The following is a 20,735-nucleotide window of genomic DNA, read 5'->3' on the forward strand; positions in this document are numbered from 1 at the left end:
ACACCACAAAACAGCGCTATTCAAGTCAATGCCTTACACAAGTGTCTCACGAGCTCTTTCCTTTGTTTTAAAAGTTTTTTATTTTTATCGTGTTCCTTTAAAAAAAAAAAAAAAAAAAAAAAGAGTCCGTCTTAGGTACAGAGTATTCGTCCATGACAGCATCCATCCCTCTCTTACACCGAGGGCAAGAGAGTGTTTCCATAAATAGAAAAAAATGATGGGCATGGAACCATTATCTATATACAATGTAGACAATCGTCCGGGTTTTGGTTTAAACATGTGCCCGTTCTTGGACACGTCTCGTCTTCCTTTTCTGCTCCTGTTTTGTTTTACACAGTTTGGTCCAAAAGGCCAGCCTCCCCCTCGAGGCAGCTTGAAAACCCCAATAGATAGGTATATATATATATTTTAAAAAACACAACAACAACAACGACAAAAAAAAAAAAAAAAAAAAAAAAGCCAACCAAACAAAAAAAGACCAAAAAGACTCAAACCAAAAACCGTATTTATAGCGCAGCTGCGTTGGGTGTAGCCCCATCGAGCGGATGGGGGTGGCCCTGTGTCTGTGCTTTGGACTGCTGGCTCAGTGTGGACTGGTTTGAGGAACGCATCTTTGTGTTAGGCAGTTTATGGTCTTTCTTCCACTTCATGCGCCTGTTCTGGAACCAGATTTTGACCTGGCGCTCGGAGAGGCAGAGGGTGTGCGCGATCTCGATGCGTCGCCTTCTGGTCAGGTAGCGGTTGAAGTGAAACTCCTTCTCCAGCTCCAGGACCTGCTGTCTGGTGTAGGCAGTGCGAGACCTCTTGGGCTCCCCTCCGTTGTAATTGGGGTTGACTGAAACGTGCACACACAGGCACACACATACACACGCGGAGAGGAAAGAAGGAGAGGGGAAGGGATGGAACATAATCATTATATAATAACTTGACACCGGGTTCACATAAGATACATAAACGGCAAGAAAAATTGTTTCCCAGCCTATCGACAGTGGGGACAATCGAGGAGCAATAAAAAATGGTGATGGGCATTTGGGTTAGAAGAAAAGCTTCAAAGACACATGGCCCAGAGCCACTGCAGGGCAATTAAATTTATGGGGGCTATAATTACTGCCCTAACAGTTTGGCGTCTCGTAAATCTTTTGATAAAGGACCCCGGATACAAAAGGTTTCTCACTTTTTTCTTTTCTTTTTTTCCCCTTTTTTTCTTTTCTTTTTTTTTTTTTTTTCTTGATTTTTTTTTTTTCCCTTTACTATTAAGAAACGCGGAGGGAGAAGGAGGGGGAAAAAAAAGCCACACACGCCACGACCCATCCCGGTCCCGGGAGCACCCTCCCCCCTTCCCTCCTCTGCAGGCGCATCCCCACCTCCCCCTGGCAAGGGCAACTCACCCGTGCTCACATGGATCTTCTTCATCCAGGGGTAGACCACCGGCTCCTTCCCCTTCAGCCCGGGCAGGCTCTTGTCGGGCAGCAGCGGACAGGCGGGCCCGGTGCCGGCCCCGGCGGCGGGGGCAGCTTCGCAGCGGCGCTGCAGGGCATGGCCTGGGAGCAGGGGCTGGGGCGGGCCGGGGTGGCCCTTGGCGGGCGGCGGCGGCGAGGCGCCCGGGGGCGGCTGCTCGGGGCCCGGGGCGGCGCTGCCGGCGCTGCTGTAGCTGTAGGGCGCCTGGGGGTAGGAGGGTGCCTGCGCGGGGTAGAGCGCCTCGGGAGGCGGCCCCGGCGGCCCCGGCGGCGCCGCGGGAGCCTGGTAGCCCGGTTCCCGGCGCGGCCGCGGGAAGTACTCGGGCAGCGCCGGGCCCGGGTGCGCGGCGTGCAGGTGCGGCGGCGGCGGCGGCGGCGGCGGGGCGTGCGGGTGCGAGTGGTGCGGGTGGTAGCTGGCGGAGCTGCCGGCGCTGCCGCTGTGCTGCGTGTATTCCTCGCAGGGAGGGAATTTGGGCTCGATGTAGTTGGAGTTTATCAAAAACGAACTCATGGTCATTAATTTGTGAAGTGCAAAAATACTAATTTTTCTCGCGTTGTCGTTTTTCTGGGCTCGGCGAGGCCCCTCCCCTTCCCCCCCCCTTCCCTCCCTTCCCTCCCTCTCCCCCTCCCGCTGCTGTCAAGTGCTGCCGCTGCCAAAGTTTGGGCCTCCAGCCCTTCCCCCCCCCCCCTCCTTCCCACTGCACTCCCCTCCCTTCCTCTCTTCCCACCCCTGGAGCGCCTACAACACACACAAACACACACCCGCGCACACACACACCCGCACCCCCCGCCGCCCCGCCACCACCTGACCGCCAGCGCCAATTACCGCGCGGGGCCGCGGACCCCGGATCAGGAAATGGAAGAGGGACGAGCGGCCGCAGGGCAGCTCCGCGCCCGCGGACCCTCGGCGGGGACCGCGCCTCCCCCACGGGCGGCGGCTGCCTGGCGAGGGAGCGCCCCGCGTCCGCTCCTCACCAGCATCCCCGGCTCCTCCCGCCCGCCGGCCCGGGCCGCGTCCAGCAGTCGCGGTGTCAAGCGAGATAAAACTAATCCGGCTTTGACAGTCTCCCACCCGCCCCGCCCGCCCCAGCACTTTTTGTGTCTTCGTTCTCCCGTGGGAGAGTGTAGGAAGCAGTGCGAGGAAGCGGAGCGCAGCCCAGCTGCGCGATCCGGAGGGAGGCAGGCATTGCACAAGGCGTTGCACAACCCTTTTGAACAAGCCCATCTCCAAACGCCGGGGCTGCGCGCAGGCAGAGGGCGGCAGCGGCTGTCGGGCACAGGCCACCGGCCGCCCTCCAGCCTCTGTCCCCAGCGCCCCGCCGCTGCGGACCGCGGTGGCCGCGGGCTCCAGGGACAGCCTTGTGCCCCTTTGAAGCTGGGCTAATTGGAGGGAAAGTTAGAACGAAGGTCGCGGGGAGGCCGAGGAGAGTCCTCGAGGGGCTTGCGGGGTGTGAGGCATAGAGCGAGCCTGAAAATAACGGGGAGCAGAGGGGGAAGGGAGAGGGGAAGACGGACACGACGGTATCAAACACTTCCTACCGGCGATTACAGGGCTCCCTGGGAGCATCCCTCCCCGCGGAGCAGAGCTTTCTGAACTACGAATTTAAGTCCGTTGGTTTGCCTCGTCTGGGGTTTATTTTTAATTTTCACTTCCATAAGAAATCGCTAGCGCCTTCGTAGCAGTAGCTCGTAAACCCTGGTGTAGGAGCGAGAGGGCACTCGGGCACTTCCAGATTGCTAAAACTGAGACTGTTAACAGTATTTGCAGCTCAGGGGGAAACGAGGCAACCGCCCTGACCTTAGGTAATTGAAATTTGATGGTTAAACTAATTACGCTCTTATTCTAAGGGGAAAAAAAGTACTTATTGAAAGTCAGTTAGTCTGCCACATTTGGAGTAGACGCGAACTTTTTCAGATTATTTTTTTTATCTGTACAGGAAAGAATATAAACAGATAGAAATATTTACCACACCCTTAGAGAATATAATTGCTGAGTGGCTAAATCTCATCTGCTGGTATGGGTAAATACTTCTAATATATCAAGCGTAAATATGATACAGTTTAGATCTTGCCTTCCTAAAGATATTACACTAACAGTTACCGTGGTTTAAATTCAGATTATTGTCTTTTGCAGTTTAATAGATAATGGATACATGCAATAAAATTCTATTTGAATATATATTCTATCTAACAAGACACACAGCGTATCGATTTATATTTTATCCACAGACACATAGGCACGCACGTTGCATGCGGCTTGTAATATGCTAGAACATTTCCAGCACTTGGGTATACTGGGGTACTTATCTAAACAATCACTCATTTCCTCCTACTATCGAATGTCTAATTTGTAAAGAGAGTTAAAACACATTTACTTACTCATTTCCAACAGCACATCTATGGAACTCTAACTAGAGTAATAGATAAGTTTCTCTATTTACTCTGCGTGGAGAGGAAATGCGGTTACACACACGCGGTTACACACAGAGACAGCCGCAACTGCTCAACAGCACACATTTGATAGAAAAGGGGAGATTGTTTTATTTAGATTCCAAACAACAAAACAACAGTAAACCCATTTCCTAAAAGAAAAAAAAGCTCCCATCTGCATGACTGTTAAAAATAAAAGACTGCCGAAGTCCGCCACGATAACGTTTTCCCGGTATAAAGAGATACATGCACACACAGAGACGCATACATACAAATACCTGCCGGCTAGCACCAGATGAATTACACTGGGGTATCGTAAATATTATCCTCGGCATAAGTCCTGAGGCTCTATGGCCGGAGCACTACAGCGGGCTGCCGTGTTCCCACGCCACAGTAAAACACAACGAGAAGTGTTGTCTCGGTTTTGTAAGATCAGCGCTATATTGGGAGAGTTGACCGGGCTCTGCTTCATATTATTTACTGTGATTAGATCTCAAAGTTTCACCGTGCCCTTTTCTGCAGGAAGGCTCTGGCGCTTGGTTACAGAGAGAAGGACTCAATTTTGTATACGAGTGTAAATCTGCAAGGTGACCTGAGCTGCCCAGCTCAAGTCTGGCTTTTTCGTGTGGTTCTCTTAGTCTGTGAAGATGTGCTGAGGCAGGACCTCCAAAAGGCCTGTTCCGTGTCTTTCTGGTTTTGTTATCATAAACAAGAACCCAGCCAAGACCACCAAGTGTTATCTTGCACACGGCCATTTCGACATTTTACTGCAAGATTTATGGCTGTAATAAACAATCTCAAACCCTTTTTTCCCCCAGTACTTCCCTTTAACAAACTTGTACCATCACCCTAAGTTCTCAAAGAAAGAAAAGGATAGGATAAAATAGGCCAGCTCCCTTATTTTTCTAGAAGGACTAAAGGCTCGATTTCACTGGAGAAGGAGACTTCAATCAATTAATAAAAAAGCGAGAGTTTCCTGACCGAGGCTGGCCGAGAATGGGATGGGGACAGCACTGGAATTAAGTTTAGAGGGACAGAGTAAATTTTCATGCACCAAGAAAAGCAACTCAATACATACCGAAAGAGGGAGAAAAAGGGGATCCCTCTTTTTCTTGTGAAACAGGCAAGCATTCCTGTTACCCTCCACATACGCAGCTAAAACATAATTACCACGAAAGAGAAAATAATAATAACAACGGCAATAATAAGAATAGTAGTAGTGTAATAATAATAATAATAATAATAATAATAATAATAATAATAATAATAATAATAATAATTCAAGTCAACCTCTTGCCTTGCCGGGCATCCTCCACCGAGAGCGGTAGGAGGAGGAAGAATCGCACTAGCAGCCTGGTTTGACTTTGATTTGAACCATTTTGAATATATTTAGTCCCAGCTTTCCCCTCTTGAATGCGAGGCTGTCCCAAGTTTCAAAGTGACCGAAAAGTGACACCGTGTGCATTTTGTTTCTTATTAATCTTACACATTGACAGTCTTTGTTAAATAACAAGGCGTGCCCTTCACCAGGCGACATTTTCATATTTGTTAGACGCGGTGACCTGAAGTTCACCTCGGCCTTGGACTTAGTTTTTCTAAAAGGTCTATAACAGTGTCTTTTAGATAGCAGGGTGCTTTGCCCAGGTCACTTCTTCTAAGGGAAAAATAAGAAAAAAATCGAGGGAAAATGTAAACGTTATGGAATGTATCGACTGTATTCCTTTCTTTGTTCCTGGGAATGATACAGCCCCGAGGCTGCTCTTGCCTCCGCGGATGAGAGCGTCCTTCCCGATGGGCGCTGCCGGGGCAATGTTGGCATTTTTGCCCCAAGTTCAGCATTTGATGAAAGCGATGGTTTCCCTGGCACTGGGGCTCCTCTTAACAACGGGATGGTTGGCGGGGTTTGGTCACCCTGTCCTGGTGCGCTTAAATAAACACACGTAAAATGTGATTTGTGCTCGGATTTTAAATGAATGGTCTTTTGAGCAGACCTTCCACGCCAGAGAGCAGCGTGCTGAATGCAGAGAGTGAAAGGACAGAAAGAGTTCGTCTCAAATTATTAACTGAACTGTCCTGTTGTAGCCCGTTGGCTTTTTTTTTTTTTTGGGGGGGGGAAGGGGGAAACAATTTAAACAATAATTGAAAAGAGTCAATATTTATGTAAGTCGCGGTTTCAACTCCTTTGAAATTATTCTCATTGATATTTTTATTCTAAACCAGATTTAAAATATGGAATTCGGACCACTAATTGTTTTAGTGAGGATGTAAATGGATTTCTGTCACCTACTCTTGAGTAAGCCGGTTATAGTAACAGCTTTCATTCTGGGTATATCAAAGACGCATTGTTATTCTTGGAAACAATCCGCCTGCTATTCTCTAACAAAATAGATATTTGGCTACGGTTTTTAGCTTGTTATCAGGCTTCGCTCTTACACCAAATAAATAGTCTGGATGTGAAAGGTTATATACTATCTCCAGAGCGGGCAGGCTCCCTAAACGTGCAGTGCCAGGGCTCGCTACAAGTGAGCAGCAGCAACAACTTGTGAACAGCGTCTACACGCCGAGCAAACACTTGCATTACACACTTTCCAGGCTTCAGCAGGTACTTTAGGCACAATCTCCGATAATCACTTTGGCTAATCCGATATCTAACCTCTCGCGTACTTGTTCCCAAGATACAGCGCTCGCCTGCCACGATCCAGCTGTGTCTCTGGCAAATAATTCACGCGTACCAGTTACACAGAGGCCGGTGTAGGCTGCTGCCTTGGGGGTGGAAAGGCAGCAATGCGTGGCTGGGGGTGAGGTGCGCTCTTTCTCGGATTTCCTTGTCGCACTGTCGCCTCCTCCACACCTTTCAGGTCTGATTATGGCTATATTCGAGTATCCTTTCCCTCTTCCACCGACCCCTCAGCCTTAAAATTTCAAGCTGAATCCCGTCTGCGATGATGTCCTCCAAAATGAATTTGCTTGAGCAATATTGGCTAGTTCTCCCTGCAGACGCGTCTAACCAAGGAGCTAAAGCTTTTACTCAGAGGCGGCACTGGGAACAAAAAAATCCCAGCAATGTGGGAATCTCTCCGCGCAAAGAAATTCCACTAAACTTTTTCTTGGAAGGGTGAAGAGGGGTGGGTGGCGAGAGGAAAAACAACGCGTCCTATTCCCAATTTCGCTGGGAACTGCCGCCTCGGGTAATTCCAGAAGGCTGTGAGAACCCTCCAAATCACGGAGAGGCGCAGGGGGCCAGCTTCTCCGTAATATTTTCCATGGGTATCGCACCACAGCTCCACCGCTCCGCATTTTAAACGAGCTCCTTCGGACCAAACATATAGCCCGTATTATCTCCGGCATGTCCTGTTTAAGCACAGTTTAGCGGTCGCTACAGAAATGAGAGCAAAAACAAAGACGCGGCTAGGATCGATACACGCGTTAATAGCTTCGCTCCTATCTTATCTTCCTGCCATTTTGCAAAGTGAGAAGGCTTAACATTAAACCTCTTAGAGTAGGTTATTATATAATAAACAAGGGTGAGGCATTTTGCTACCTGACTTTCGGAGGAGGCAACACCAGTGGCTTCTGTGGGGGTAACACGCGTGTTTACCTGCCGCGGCTGAACCCGAGATATTCAGACGCAAATGTGGCTGATAATTCAAGATGAAATACAACGTGTATTACTCTTGAAAAGAGGAATTTTCTATCCTTTCCTTGGTAATTGAGGTCATTCAGCCAGTAGGGTTCACCTGGAGTCCATACTGTGATACACACGTAACTCAAAGCTATTTTATCTTTTGTGCTGATAGTCAAGATCTCGGCTATAACATTGACATCAAACTCTGTCTGGGCGAATGACTAAGAGTGGTGCAAAACGTAAACTTTTGACCCTCAACTTTTTGACCTGCAGTTGTAACGCCCTTAACCACAAAGATATACAAAAGCTATGCAGCTTCTTTTAGGAGTAAGAGACTCGCACTGTTTGTTTCAATACTTCTGCTTGTTTCCCCCAGCTTTCTAAGGGCTCTCTTTTTTATTGTTGCTTTTTTTTTCCTTCTTCTTGCTGCTGAGAAATCGGATACTTTTGCATTTTTAATCGTTTTTTTTCCTTTTTCTTAATCTCTCAGCTTTGTAAAATGCTGTTAGATCAGTTTGCACAGCCTTTCGGCAGCGTTGGAGGGAAGCCTGTTACTCAAAGGCGCTAAATGGTTACAATTGCAGGTGAATTGCTGGGTAAGTTCCGGGCGTGAGGTTGGAAGGAATGGAACGACGAGCGTTGGGGGAAAAGCTGCAGCTCTCTGCTGAAGGGTTTTAGTCATTTCTCCTTGATTTAAACATAAAGAAACAAGTCTAATTGTTTGCGAAGCCTTGTCTAGGCAAACGAGTTGACTGTGAACTTGGTCTAAAGCGAGCTCTGCTGGTGATTCCTAGGGTGTGCAGATTTATCTTTTCTGCATTTACTTAACCTGGCAGTGAACTGCATGGGCTGCCATTTATTATCCGGAGACAGACTTCACCTCAAGCAAGGACTGTTCCACAAAATTGCAATAATTACCCAATAACCTTCATAGCAAATATTATTATTGAAAAGACATTTTTTGGGGGGAGGGGATATAGAAAAGATTCCTTTTGCGTGTTATAAGGCAAAATCCATGCAAATTTTACACGATCTCTGTGTCAGATTTGAAATTGTTTGTGCGCATAGCTATAGGAACATGTGACCGGGGTGGTCCATGAGTATTTGCCTTACAGAGAGACATTAGTGAAGATGCTTTAATTTGAAAGGGATAATATCTTCAAAGATGACCAGAAGATTGTGGGAACTGTGGTTTTCCGCTCTAGCTAGTAACCCTAGCCTCAAATCCGGGAGATTTTGAGGGCAGAAAGAGAAAGGACTAAGAAAGCAAACGACATCTTAACTTGGTCAAGAGATTTACTCGTGTCTGCATTAAATGCGTCAAATCTGTATTTACGGGGAGGGAAAACGCATTGCTCCCGTATTCAGCGTTAGAAATCGAAACCTCCTGATCTCCCCCCTCATGATCGGTTTCATTCAATTTCCCATGGAGCAAATTGCAAACTCCTCTATTGTCACCTTTCCACAGATACACACAAATTACATGTAAGGAAATGGCAGAATAATAATTTCCTTGTTCTGAAATTAGGGCATTTGCATGGTTTAGACAAGGCTGTAGAGCTGTAATTTACGGATGAATTTCCATTGGATTGTTACACTCCTGGTTTAGAGAAAGTTAAGTCTTGCAAAGTCACCAGTTCCACACATTAAGAGAGCTGCCTAATCTTTAATTGGTTTTACACTTAGACATGAGACACTACAGGCAAGTATTTCTTTCAAAGGATTAAGTAAACTGTATTTCAAATCTCAGAACGCAACGTGCCATTCCTAAAATAGAAAAAAACTTGCACTTATTAATCCGCTAAACTCATCAGAAAAATAAGGTGTGCAGATACCTCTCGCCTGACTCCCAGGTATAATTTCCCATTACATTTTCCCTCGGAAAACAATTCGGATCTGGGATTATTTTCGCAGAGTTCGGCAGTCTGGGCTCGTTTGAATTTCAAATTTCAAAGCGTATTAGGAAATCTTAACTCATTTCTGTATTTGAATGGTTTCAACTGTGATGCTTAATACGGGGCAGGGCCAGAAACAGGGTGAAGTTGTGATTTCTAGCTAACTTTCTTTTGTTGCCAGTGTTTTTTGCAGTACAGGCAGGCTCATATGCTTCTGGACCTAGGGATATCTTTCTTTTCCATAGTTCTTGAACGACTGTACATTATTTTGTGTGGGATATGGTCCAGAAGCCACATTCAAAAATGTGGAAAATACACAGTAGCAAATCTTTTCACTCCAGGCAATGAAAAATTACAATCCAGGATGATATCCAGGATCCTAAAATATTAGTCCAACGTGCGTCCGTGTGTGCTTGTATATTAGCCAGTTAATTCAAATAGGGCAGTGTTATTAAATACTGAGTAGTCATGAGCTGTTTGTGTCTGATATAATTCCCATCTACAAGCAAAGGGTTTTCCTTGGAAAACGACCTATATATAAATGAGGACCAAACTTTTAAGGGTTTTTCATGCCTTGCCTCAAACTATAAAATTTTATGGCATATAGTATAATATAATACACGTCTATCATATACAACTTTCTGATATTCCTATTGACGAAAATGTGTCAACTAGAGCACTATAAAATCTCCAGCTGTTTAAAAGGAAATTATTTTCAAATGTGCATTTGGATATGCTCTTTTAAAGCCTTTCTCATTTTTTTAATATGAAATATATGCAGATGTGTTTGTTTAGTGCTGACAGGAAGGATCGACAGACACAAAGGCATCAGACTCTATTTATCTTCCGCAAGGGTTGACTTTAAATATTAAATGCTTTTAAAACTGAGCTCTTTGGGATGAACCTACCTTAGATACTACCATTTCTTTAAAGACAAATAAATTAAAAATAGGGATCAGTCAGCAATATGCAGACTTTGCAGAGGTACACAACAACCTTACCCTCCTAAAACCCTGCGCCTTTCTCCCATTTTTGCTCACAGTAGCCAAACCAGCCTAAACCACAACATTCAAATGGCATAGCACTAGCAAAATAAAACAAAGCCCATCTCTCTCTCACATCAAACCACTCAATTCTTTTGCAAACCCGACTTTATGACACATAAAAGAAAACTATGCAATCTGCCGAATCAATGTTACTCTAAACCTGTGCAGAGAAAGAGATACCCACAGCTGGTTTGGAGAGATAGATAGATAGATAGATAGATAGATAGATAGATAGATAGATAGATAGATAGATAGATAGATAATAGGCAATTCTCAGAATTCTACCATAGCCCCTGACTAGTCTGTTTATACCGCCCGAGATCACTCGCCAAAGTAACAGCTCTGAGGATAAGGATCAGGCCTTAATGTTACCCGGAGAAAGATAGAGTTCCTTTCACCCTTTCATTCAAGTCCTGGAAATTCAAAGACTGAAGTTAAATCCGGCCATAAAGTTTATTGCTGAGTAATCACACTCTAGTGAGAACAGTCCACTTAAATAAAAAGAATGTTGAAGTAAACACGCAGCTGGGGCCTACCCCACAATGGCAGCCAGCAATATAAGGCAGAAAGGGAGAGAGCAGAGCTAGGGGGATATTTACAATCTTCAATAAACCAAGCCCGTATTTCATAATTTGCAGCACTCTAATGACCTGTAGTCTCTTGTATTAATGCTACAAGTTACAGTCAATTGGTTCGCTTTAAAAAAAAAAAAAAAAGGAAGTCACAGGAACCTATATATGTGTACACACCCTTTGTGTACATGCATACACCAATATTAGACACATATATGCATCTGCACGGCTTTACACAGACATACAAACTGATTTGTACATGCAGGCACACATGAATATAATTTAAATACATTTATATTTCTGCAGTTACGTATAGAACCGGGAAAAAGTTACAGCAGCGTTATAAATGCGCACCCCCAAAACACACTACACACTCACAGATGCACATATACACACAGCTAAAGCTTTCTGCACAACCCAATGCAGAAAATATGTATCTAAACACTCCAGTACAGTCTGTGCCATTTTAATACTGGCTCTGATGTGCAACATATTTCACCAATCCAAAGATTATTACCACATCATCACGCCTCCAACTCTATCATGCCTCCATAAGATACTGCCCAGATAATATCAAGCCCAATCTATTTTGTTTCTCCCTTTTTTTAATCGCCTGCAGTAACTACTCTTTGCTAAACAAAACCTCTCCAAACTTGGAGAGTCTATTGGAGCAAAGGAAGTAATTATCTTCTGCGGTAGTCAAAGTGATTAAAGCTAGGCCCCAAAATCCATCTCTGCCAAAGTCGCTTATTGTGGTTTACTTTGATTTGATCGTTAAAATAGAGAGCTAGCTGCTGCGAGTGAAGGGATGGGGGGAGGTATTTGCAGCGCAACCTGGATCATTAGTGCTTGATCCTGCCTCTCGGGCTCGGTGGGACCGTCCTGAAAACCTCCAGGCGGAGAGGAAGGGAAAGAGAAAGAGAAAGAAAGAGAGAGGCGAGAGGCAGCGAGAGCGAGCAGGAGCCTCGGCTTCCCCACTGTACAAATAAACTTTAAGGAACTTGTGCACAAAACTTACCTTTGACTTGCAAGGAGCCATTTTTCACATAGTACTGAGAACTTGTGGTTTGGATACTTCTGTCCCTAAACCTGACAATTTGAATGGCCAGGAGGCACACGTAGCCTGCAAAAGAGTCAAATGAAGTCCAGCGTCAGTGAGATTATATGTTATGTGGTATATAATGTTGGATGTCAACTCCCCAAAACCATAAAACTTACTTTAATGGCACCACGTGACTTTTTATAGCCAGTGAGCCTATCTGTCTGTGCTATGGATGATTTTACGATCTAATTCATAGACAAAACCCTATTCATTTGGCACCCAAATGTCATATAGCCGGAACTGGGGCTTATAAAGTTTACTGTTTTATAACTTTTAAGGGAAGGCATCAATGTAACCAGTCAGTAAATGTGCAAATCTTTAGTTGCTCTTAGAAGCTCAGAAGAGTTAACCATTCAAGCTCTGATGGGGTAAGTAACATTACGTTTATAGCAAACTAAATCTAGCGAAGAAAACCAAAAATCTTTAAAGGGTGAAGAGTGGGAATGTGGCTAGAGAGGATTACTAATAGGCGCAGAGGGCTTGGACATGGCTGTCCTAAAATATATTTAATGAAACCACAGGAGAAATTCTAGAGCGATGCAAACACACCCTGGAGTTCGCAGCGTATTTTAACAAAGCACATGTTTTGGGGTTTGGGTTGTGGGGTTTTTTTTGGGGTTTTTTTTTTTTTTTTGGTTGGGTTTTTTTTTTTAATTTCAACCATCAGCAAACAGTTAACAGTTGATTCAGCCACAAAGGGTGTTGATTGTGATCCTGCGATGCAGCTTTCCACCTAGCGAGAAACAAGTAAGGAAGAACTTATGGTAAAACTTTCAATTAAAAATACTGGTAGTGGACAATTGCAGCATCCACCATATGCAACGTGCAGCAGGAGCCAGGTAAAATATTACAACAAATTCTGCACGGGCTAATTTTTTTTTTTCTTTTTCAGAGGCAAATCAGGAAGCACAACTTCTTGCTTTGCACAAACCAGATCACAAAAACTTTACAATAGAAAGTTTATTTTTTTGTTGATTTCCAGTCAGGTTTTTTTAAAAACAAATAATAATAATAATAATAATTAAAAAAAAAAAAAAAGCTGATCACAGTTTGCTCAAACAGCCAGACTTTGACTATATTTGTAACTTTGTTCACAAAAAACATACATCACAGAAGCTGCGCTTAATAAGAGCCACTTCTAAGAGTTCGTGCAAAGAGTCATATACAAAGGCACAGCAAGGACATACTGCTTGGAATCACAGTTTTCGTCACAGATTCACTATTCACTACACGTAGGACAAGTTCAGTTGATTTCATCATTTCACCTCTACAACAGCATTAATTACACAGGAATTATATAGGTAGTTTGAATAAAAATATTTTTAACAGCTTGGAGCTATACAGACATTAACACTTGACCACACATGCACAGTTAAGCAGGTTGAGTGCAACACATAACATTTGTACTAAATCGGGGGAGGGTTTCCTTTCTCTCTCTCCTTTTTTTTTAACTTCTTTTTTTTCCTTTTTGTTCTTTTTTGTTTAGTTTTGTTTTGTTTTAACAGTTACTTCAAGTAACACAGCTCGCTTCATATAAATAAGTTAAAACATCTATTATTTTTTTCAAGACAAAGCCATTCAAGACAAAGAAATGTACGATAAAAGCAGATCTACTTATACACGCGAGAGAATGGTAATAAACAGGCTCATGATTAAAAGATGAATAAGGGCGACAAGAACAGGGTTTCTTCACAGAAGTAACACAAGGAAGTTTTAGAAAGTCAACTTAGTACTGACATGAGACGACGCAGGGTCAGCTAATACTGCTCAGTACTTTTAATTGATCAAACGCTTAGGGACGGAATGCCCCTCCTGCAGCTGCCATGCTCATACTTTTCAGCTTATTATCCTTTTTCCATTTCATTCTCCTGTTTTGGAACCAGATCTTTATTTGTCTCTCTGAGAGGCAAAGAGCATGTGCTATTTCAATCCTTCTTCTGCGGGTCAGGTATCTATTGAAGTGAAATTCCTTTTCGAGCTCCAAGGTCTGATAGCGGGTGTAAGCAGTCCGAGCCCTTTTCCCTTCTGGTCCCCCTATGTTGTCTGGAAGAGAAAAGTACATGATTTAGATTCTCAGCAGCCTCTCGGAGCCTTCGTGTCTCATTGCAGCTACCAGCAACCAGGACCGTTATTCTCAGTCCTGCTTTGGTTTTGTTTCTGGTTTGGATAAACGCTCAACAAGTTTCCCCCTCCAGCCCCTCTTAGGAAAGGCTTGGGGGAGGGGGATTTGGTAGTCTCGGTAAGTTTTCGCTTGGATTTGCGATTCGATTTTTTATAATTTAATTTTTTTCAGTTTCTTTTTTTTTTTTTTTTAATTTTTTGATAAGGTTAGTTCTCCCCCATGCCTCCCCCAGCTAAACTGATTTGGAGGATGTCTCTGCTGATAGCTGGGTTTTCAGAGCTGAGAGAGCAAAGCTGAAGCGTGCAGCCCTTTCCCACGGCTGAGCTGGGGAAGGCTCTGGGAGGCAGCGAGCCTCCGGCCGCTCTCCCAGCAGCGAGGGCAGGGCAGGTACTCGGGGCTGAAAGTTGCTTTGCTCCCCCGCTTTGCCCCTCGAGCCCTCTACCCCGAGTTTGGGGCGACTCGCCCTGCCCCCTCCCCCACGACTTCCCAGCAGTGAAAACTGCCCTTCTCGCCCTTTCCTATTCTCTTTTTAATATGTCTAAGCAAAATAAATGGGGTCAGCCGCGCCGTTCCCACTGGAAGGTCCCCCATTCAGAGGAGAGCCGGGAGCAGCCTCTGCTCCCGATCTCCCTTCGGCAAGGCGCCTTCTACTCCCCCCGCCGGCGCTGGGAGCCAGGCGGGCGGTGTTTTCGGGGCCGAGAGGTTTTTTTTTTCCCTTTCGGGGGGGACTCGCCCAGAGAAGGGAGCGTGCTTCCCTGCGAGCAGAGTTGTGGTGTGCGGGGAGACTGCCCGCTCTCACGCCCTCCTCTCCCCCTCTCCCCGACCTTGCTCGGCGCAGCCACCCGGTTTACATTAAATCCTCCTTTTCCTCCAGAGAAATAAAGAAAGAACAGGGTATTTGCTTTACCATGACTTATGTGCAGTTTTCGCATCCAGGGGTAGATCTGGGGCTGTGAAGGCTGGGCTGTGCTTTGGTCGGTCGGGGCACTTGCCTGCTCGCTGCTTGCTGGAGTGTCTTCCTCAGTCCCAGACGAGGTGCCAACCCCGTCTCTGCTGATGTGCGTGTTGCTGCTGGAATTGGACGAAGTGCTGGTGGAGTTGGCGAGGGAGTTTTTCACCCCGTGGTGACTCTCGCTGACAGGCGAACCGGCCACGGCGGTGCAGGGCAGAGGGTCAGGGGGAGGCGAGTGGGAAGACGTCGCGGGCTGGTTGTACCTGGGCTCTGTCGAGGCAGAGGTGGTGTTGGCCGGGTAACTGCGGGGTCTCTCATTGGCACCAAAGTGAGTGGAAGCAGAGCGCCCGACGCTGAGGTCCATGCCATTGTAGCCGTATCCGTACCTGCCGGAGTGCATGCTGGCGGAGTCCCTGTATTGCTCGCTCACCGAGCTGTGATCTCCATAATTATGTAACTGGTAGTCCGGGCCATTTGGATAGCGACCGCAAAATGAGTTTACAAAATAAGAGCTCATTTGTTTTTTGATATGTGTGCTTGATTTGTGGCTCTTGGTCGTTTTGTGCGTCTATAGCACCCTTGCACAATTTATGATGAATTATGGAAATGACTGGGACATGTACTTGGTTCCCTCCTACGTAGGCACCCAAATATGGGGTACGGCTTCACATCACGTGCTTTTGTTGTCCAGTCGTAAATCCTGCCTGATGACCTCTAGAGGTAAACTCGTGCACTGGTGGGGGAGCTGGGAGGGCGCGGGCGGCCCGGGGCGCGCCTCCCGTGCGCGCCGCCGCCGCCGCCGCCCGCCCGTCCGCCGGCCTCCAGCGCCACCCGCTGGCGGCGCGGGGGATGGCGGCGGCTCGGCGGGGTCGGCCCGGGGTGACGGCCCCCGACGGCGGCGCGGAGCGGCGCGGAGAGGCGCGGAGTGGAGCGGGGCTCGCCGCCGCCGCCACCGGCACCGGCAGCGGCAGCGGCGGCGAGGCTGCGGGGCTGGCGGGCATTGCTCCTCCGAGCCGGGTGTGCAGAGAGCGCTCCGCTTTGTGCCTGCCTTGTCCTCCGTGCGGGGGCTTTTTTACACCGGTTCACAAATCCTATAGGATCCGTTCTCGTGTGCTGGCAAGGCTTATGTCCCTTCTACATATATATACATAGATTTATAATTTCCCCCACACTTATTCCCGTGCCGGAGCTTTCGAGAGGCAGCCGGGTCCTGCCGATGTGAAATGGCAGATATCTATTAAAGATGAATATCGTGCGGCGTTTTTTCCAACTAGGGGGTCAGATTCCAGGCGACTTTACGGCTGCCGTTATTTCATCGCCTCTCGGAGAGAAAAAAATCCTCTAAATGCGGTGGTGGCCATTTTGCATTATATTCTCCAGATCTGGCTTTTAAAACATTTAGAGTGGTAGCCCAAATTGTGCTGCCTTCCAAACAAAAGAGCCTCGATGCGTATACAAGTGCATTTGTACACAGCTTCACATGCACACTCATGCACACGCAATATAATATAGAGAGATATACATATATATTAATCAATATTTTTTCTGCACTTATTTTACTTTTACAAAGCTCGAAGTAGAAGCATTTTATGGCAGCTATTTTTCTTCAAAGTATCAATTTATTTTTTCCAGTGCTAAGTAATGTGAATGTGAATTAAGATACCGCAGAAGCAGGAAAGAAAATCCCTAAGTTAATAAGACCTTTTCTTCAAATAAGAAAGAGAGGAAGGAAGGGAGGAAGGGAGGAAGGAAGGAAGAAAGAAAGAGAGAAGGAAAAAAAGATAAAAGCAAAAAAGATCAATCTAAGCTCACGAAGCTCCAAGAAATGTAGTCCATAATTCAAAGCCCCTTCAGTGCAGAGCTGAGCTCACCAAAACCTTAGCGTAAGCTCAACGGGAACCACAGAAAATTGCCCGCTTCGAAACCTCTTCCCTCGCTTCCCCTGAAGTTTAACGCCGAGTTTTTACTTTAATTCTATAGTGCAGATTAAGCAGTTTAGCGGCATTAAAAAAAAAAAAAAAACAAACAACTCCCTGCAATTCATCTTTGCTTTAACTGAAAGTTTATACACAGGGATTTATACAACGTTTTTTAAAAGCAATTTTCTTCCTTTTGCTATTTAAATATCTTATACATAACTAAAACTTTTTTCTCCCCTGCGGATCATAAACTCCCAAACACAGAATAACGAGATGGCCCGCTGTAACGGGAGCTAGCAAAAACATAAACCAAATATTTTCTAAAATCTCTTCTCTTTCTACAATATAAGCATTTCTAATTAAAAAAAAAAGATAAAAAATAATTTGCTTATCTTTTCTCACACAAGCACACCAGGGACACCCACACACTCACCCATTTGAGATGCTAATCTCAAACATTTAAAATTCTGGGCCAATTCTCTAATGCTTTAACCGACGCCATATACGCTTTAGGAAGGTGGTTACATACATACATGCCTGTAGCTCGAAAGCTGGGGCTTCCACATATATTAGAGTAAGTCACAGATGATTGCAAATATACATCTTTTAACCAAGCCTTTTGGGGATTAATAGACTGTGACAAACCTATAGGATTTCAGTAGCAGAAGGAACACAATGTAAATAATAATAATACTAATAGTAGTAGTAAGCGCTAAGGAAAGGCCTGGTAGCGTTTATTAAACGTGGTTCTACTCCCCTGACTTTTCCTCTGTTTCTTCGCTGCTGGGCTGTGTGGAATTTATGAATTTGTTTTCCTTTTTCCATTTCATCCGCCTGTTTTGAAACCATATTTTAATCTGGCGTTCAGTAAGGCAGAGAGCGTTTGCAATCTCAATACGTCGTCTTCGGGTTAAGTATCTGTTAAAATGAAATTCCTTCTCTAACTCTAGCGTTTGGTATCTGGTGTAAGTTTGCCTCCCTCGTCTCCCATGTGTTCCATATACTGTACCTGTAGAAGTAAAGACAAAACGATCGCATTGGACAGGGCCCACTGATTTCAGACCAGAAAGAGCGATTAGAATATTCTGCCTCCTTTTGCAGGCACAATCACGGGGAGTGGGGGAAGCTGCTCTGGTTTCCTGGAGGCTTTTTTTTTTCCTTTTTTTTTTTTTTTTCCTTTTTTAAATTCTCTCTTTTCCTTTTCTCCTGCCTGACGAGCTGTAAATGCAGATGTGCAGTGTGCTTACGGGGTAAGTGGGATACAAAGAGGCTTTAAGGTGGACGTGGGGAAGGTGCAGGAGGTAGCACGGTGCGAGTCGCTGGGCAGAGGCTGCTCTGTGCGCGCTGGGAGCCTGTGCGCACACACAGGCACAGGCACACGTGTGCTACCCGGGAAGCCTCACGCATGTTCTGTGCGTGTGTGTGTGCACGCACATGTGGCTGTGTTGACACAAACACACAGCCATTGCCATGGCTGGGACTGCAGAAGGTCTCTAAGTATAATTATAGACATCAGCTAAAGATCATAGAAGAGCGTTTTGCCATTTGCTCCGGAATTTATTGCTCTTGAATGCAAAGCAGCATCGGAATGGTCTTGCTAAAAGTTTAATTTTCAAAAAAAGGAGTGAGACCTACCCTGCTGCAAACATAAACTCGGGAGGATGGGAGAGAAGGCGAGTCATTAGCAAACACTTGAAGTAAACGTTTAAATTTGGGATTATAAAAAATAAATGTCACCCCAGTACAACCCTCCCACTCCACCCCCACCCCCCATTCCCCCAGTACCACTCCTGTACAGAATAGTTCAATTATGTGAAGTTCACTCCTAAGTCTGAAAAAATTCGCGATGCCATGGAAGTGCGCCCACGGCCCCAGAAACGTGCTCTCAATATCCAATACTCACAGGCTAATGAGCTGGGGGAGGGGGGCGAGGAGGAATGTACCACAAATGCTTTGGATCCTCAGTACAGAGGGCATATTCCATGCATCGCTCTCTGACAATGAGGAAGCAGAGCAGAGGCTTTGGGATGGCTTTGAGAGAGCGATAAAAGTGCTTTGTTCCTTTTTTTTTTTTTTTTTCCCTACTTTCCAAAGATTCCCCTGTAACTTTCACCAGTAAACCTACATACTGGGACCTTGGCCACCATTCCCTGGGTGCCAACGTGCCAGATCTAAACCTGCGAAGGTTTCATGTTACATATTGCCCTGCAGGAACCGTGTTTCTCCAGCAATCTGGACTTTATCTAGCCAAAAAAAAAAAAAAAAAAAAAAAAAAGAAACTTTTCCTTTTCCTCCCCTCTCCGCCCTTGACTGCACCGAGATGCCTTACCAGCGCAGGAGTTCATCCGCTGCATCCAGGGGTAAACAGGGCTCGTGTACTTCCGGTCGGTGCCTTCGTCATTTATAATTTTGGCTTGGCCGCCGCTGGTTTTGTACTGTTGATCGGGAGAAAAGTGCAGGTAGTCCCCGGGCCCCCTCTGTTTGCCACTGCCGGAAGGAGAGGCGCTACTAATGTCCTTGTCCGAATAAAAACAAGAGGCTCCGTACTCATAGGAAGCCCGACTGCAAGCAATGACGGTGTTGGACTGTTGGTAGAAACAAGGTGAGGTGTAAGTCTTGTCCTGCAGGCTGCTTGCCCCGTACGAAGCCGGAAAATGCCTGAGAGCATCATAGCCCGCCGGGTACAGGGGGATCTGCCCGAGGAAGGAGTCCTGGCCCCCGGGCAGGCTCCCCGGGAAAGTGGGATTCACAAAATAGGAACTCATTTGCTCTCCCCCTCTCCCGGACCGTGATTTGTTGTGTATTAGTACATCTGGCGATAACTATTAGGAGTCATCGAAGTGGTTTGTTTCTGGATGGCCGAGCGCCAAAAGCGACAGCAGAAAATAGGAGCAGCTGACGGCGGGGCGGCCAATGGGAGCGCGCGCGGCGCCCGCTCCCCCGGGGCCGCCGCCACCGCGCCGCCAACTTACCGGCAGCCCCGGCCCCGCCGCGCCGCCCCGCGCCCGCCGCGCTCCCCGCGCAGCCCGCGGGACCGGCCGCGCCCCCGCCGCGGCACCGCCCCCGCGCGGGAAAATAATCCAGTAATAATAATAACAACAACAGGAGCGGCGATAATTCCCGGCAGCGCGGGCGGTGCGAGAGCGGGCAGCGGGGACACCCCCCCGGCTGCCGGAGGGGTGGGGAGGGGGGCGCCCTTAAAAGTTGGAGGCCCCACGACGAGGATTCGCGCAACCCCGTGGGAAGGGTGGGCGAGCCGCCCCCGGCGCTCCGGCGGAGGGAGGGAGGAGGGAGGGAAGGAGACGGCGGTGGAGGATGCTGCGAAGGGAAACTTTGGAGAGGAGGGAGCACGTGAAAGGGGGAGCGGAGCGCCGCGCAGCCTGGGGGGCGAGGGGGGGACCCGGCCTCTCTCCGTTTTGCCGTCGCGATGCCACAACTGCATTCAAGGATTTTTAAGCTATTCTAAAACGCATTTATTTATCCATTCGGTCGAAAATTGCCCCTCCACTAAGGCTTCCCTTCGGAGCTCAGGGAGCCCGTCCCAGCGCCGAATCCAGCTTTTGTGAGAGAGGCTAACGCGTCCTGCAGTGGAAGAGGTCTCGTATCTTAATGAAC

The 20,735-nt window shown here is 46.7% G+C and overlaps 3 protein-coding genes across 3 annotated transcripts; all 3 read right to left on the minus strand.

Moving 5' to 3' along the window:
• Nucleotides 1-506: 506 nt before the first annotated feature.
• HOXA4 (homeobox A4) lies at nt 507-1,974 on the minus strand. The gene is made up of 2 exons (XM_066568057.1): nt 1,389-1,974; nt 507-835 (listed from the first exon to the last, which is right to left on the minus strand). Exons 1-2 carry the CDS (start codon nt 1,972-1,974, stop codon nt 507-509), a joined length of 915 nt encoding a protein of 304 aa, XP_066424154.1.
• Nucleotides 1,975-13,919: 11,945 nt separating this feature from the next.
• HOXA5 (homeobox A5) lies at nt 13,920-15,718 on the minus strand. The gene is made up of 2 exons (XM_066568182.1): nt 15,157-15,718; nt 13,920-14,170 (listed from the first exon to the last, which is right to left on the minus strand). Exons 1-2 carry the CDS (start codon nt 15,716-15,718, stop codon nt 13,920-13,922), a joined length of 813 nt encoding a protein of 270 aa, XP_066424279.1.
• A 2,151-nt stretch (nt 15,719-17,869) lies between these two features.
• HOXA6 (homeobox A6) lies at nt 17,870-19,885 on the minus strand. Its single transcript, XM_066568301.1, has 2 exons — nt 19,450-19,885; nt 17,870-18,129 (listed from the first exon to the last, which is right to left on the minus strand). Exons 1-2 carry the CDS (start codon nt 19,883-19,885, stop codon nt 17,870-17,872), a joined length of 696 nt encoding a protein of 231 aa, XP_066424398.1.
• Between the last annotated feature and the right edge of the window lie 850 nt (nt 19,886-20,735).

Source organism: Molothrus aeneus, chromosome 1 (assembly GCF_037042795.1).
Source record: "Molothrus aeneus isolate 106 chromosome 1, BPBGC_Maene_1.0, whole genome shotgun sequence".
NCBI lineage: Eukaryota > Metazoa > Chordata > Aves > Passeriformes > Icteridae > Molothrus > Molothrus aeneus.

What these genes read in the sequence shown, in the direction of transcription:
- HOXA4 (XM_066568057.1), bottom strand. Translation starts at nt 1,974, where the DNA reads ATGACCATGAGTTCGTTTTTGATAAACTCCAACTACATCGAGCCCAAA. An exon ending in GAAGATCCATGTGAGCACGG is followed by an intron (nt 836 to 1,388) that starts GTGAGTTGCCCT and finishes TGCACGTTTCAG; the next exon opens with TCAACCCCAATTACAACGGA.
- HOXA5 (XM_066568182.1), bottom strand. Translation starts at nt 15,718, where the DNA reads ATGAGCTCTTATTTTGTAAACTCATTTTGCGGTCGCTATCCAAATGGC. An exon ending in AAAACTGCACATAAGTCATG is followed by an intron (nt 14,171 to 15,156) that starts GTAAAGCAAATA and finishes TTTCTCTTCCAG; the next exon opens with ACAACATAGGGGGACCAGAA.
- HOXA6 (XM_066568301.1), bottom strand. Translation starts at nt 19,885, where the DNA reads ATGAGTTCCTATTTTGTGAATCCCACTTTCCCGGGGAGCCTGCCCGGG. An exon ending in GCGGATGAACTCCTGCGCTG is followed by an intron (nt 18,130 to 19,449) that starts GTAAGGCATCTC and finishes TTACTTCTACAG; the next exon opens with GTACAGTATATGGAACACAT.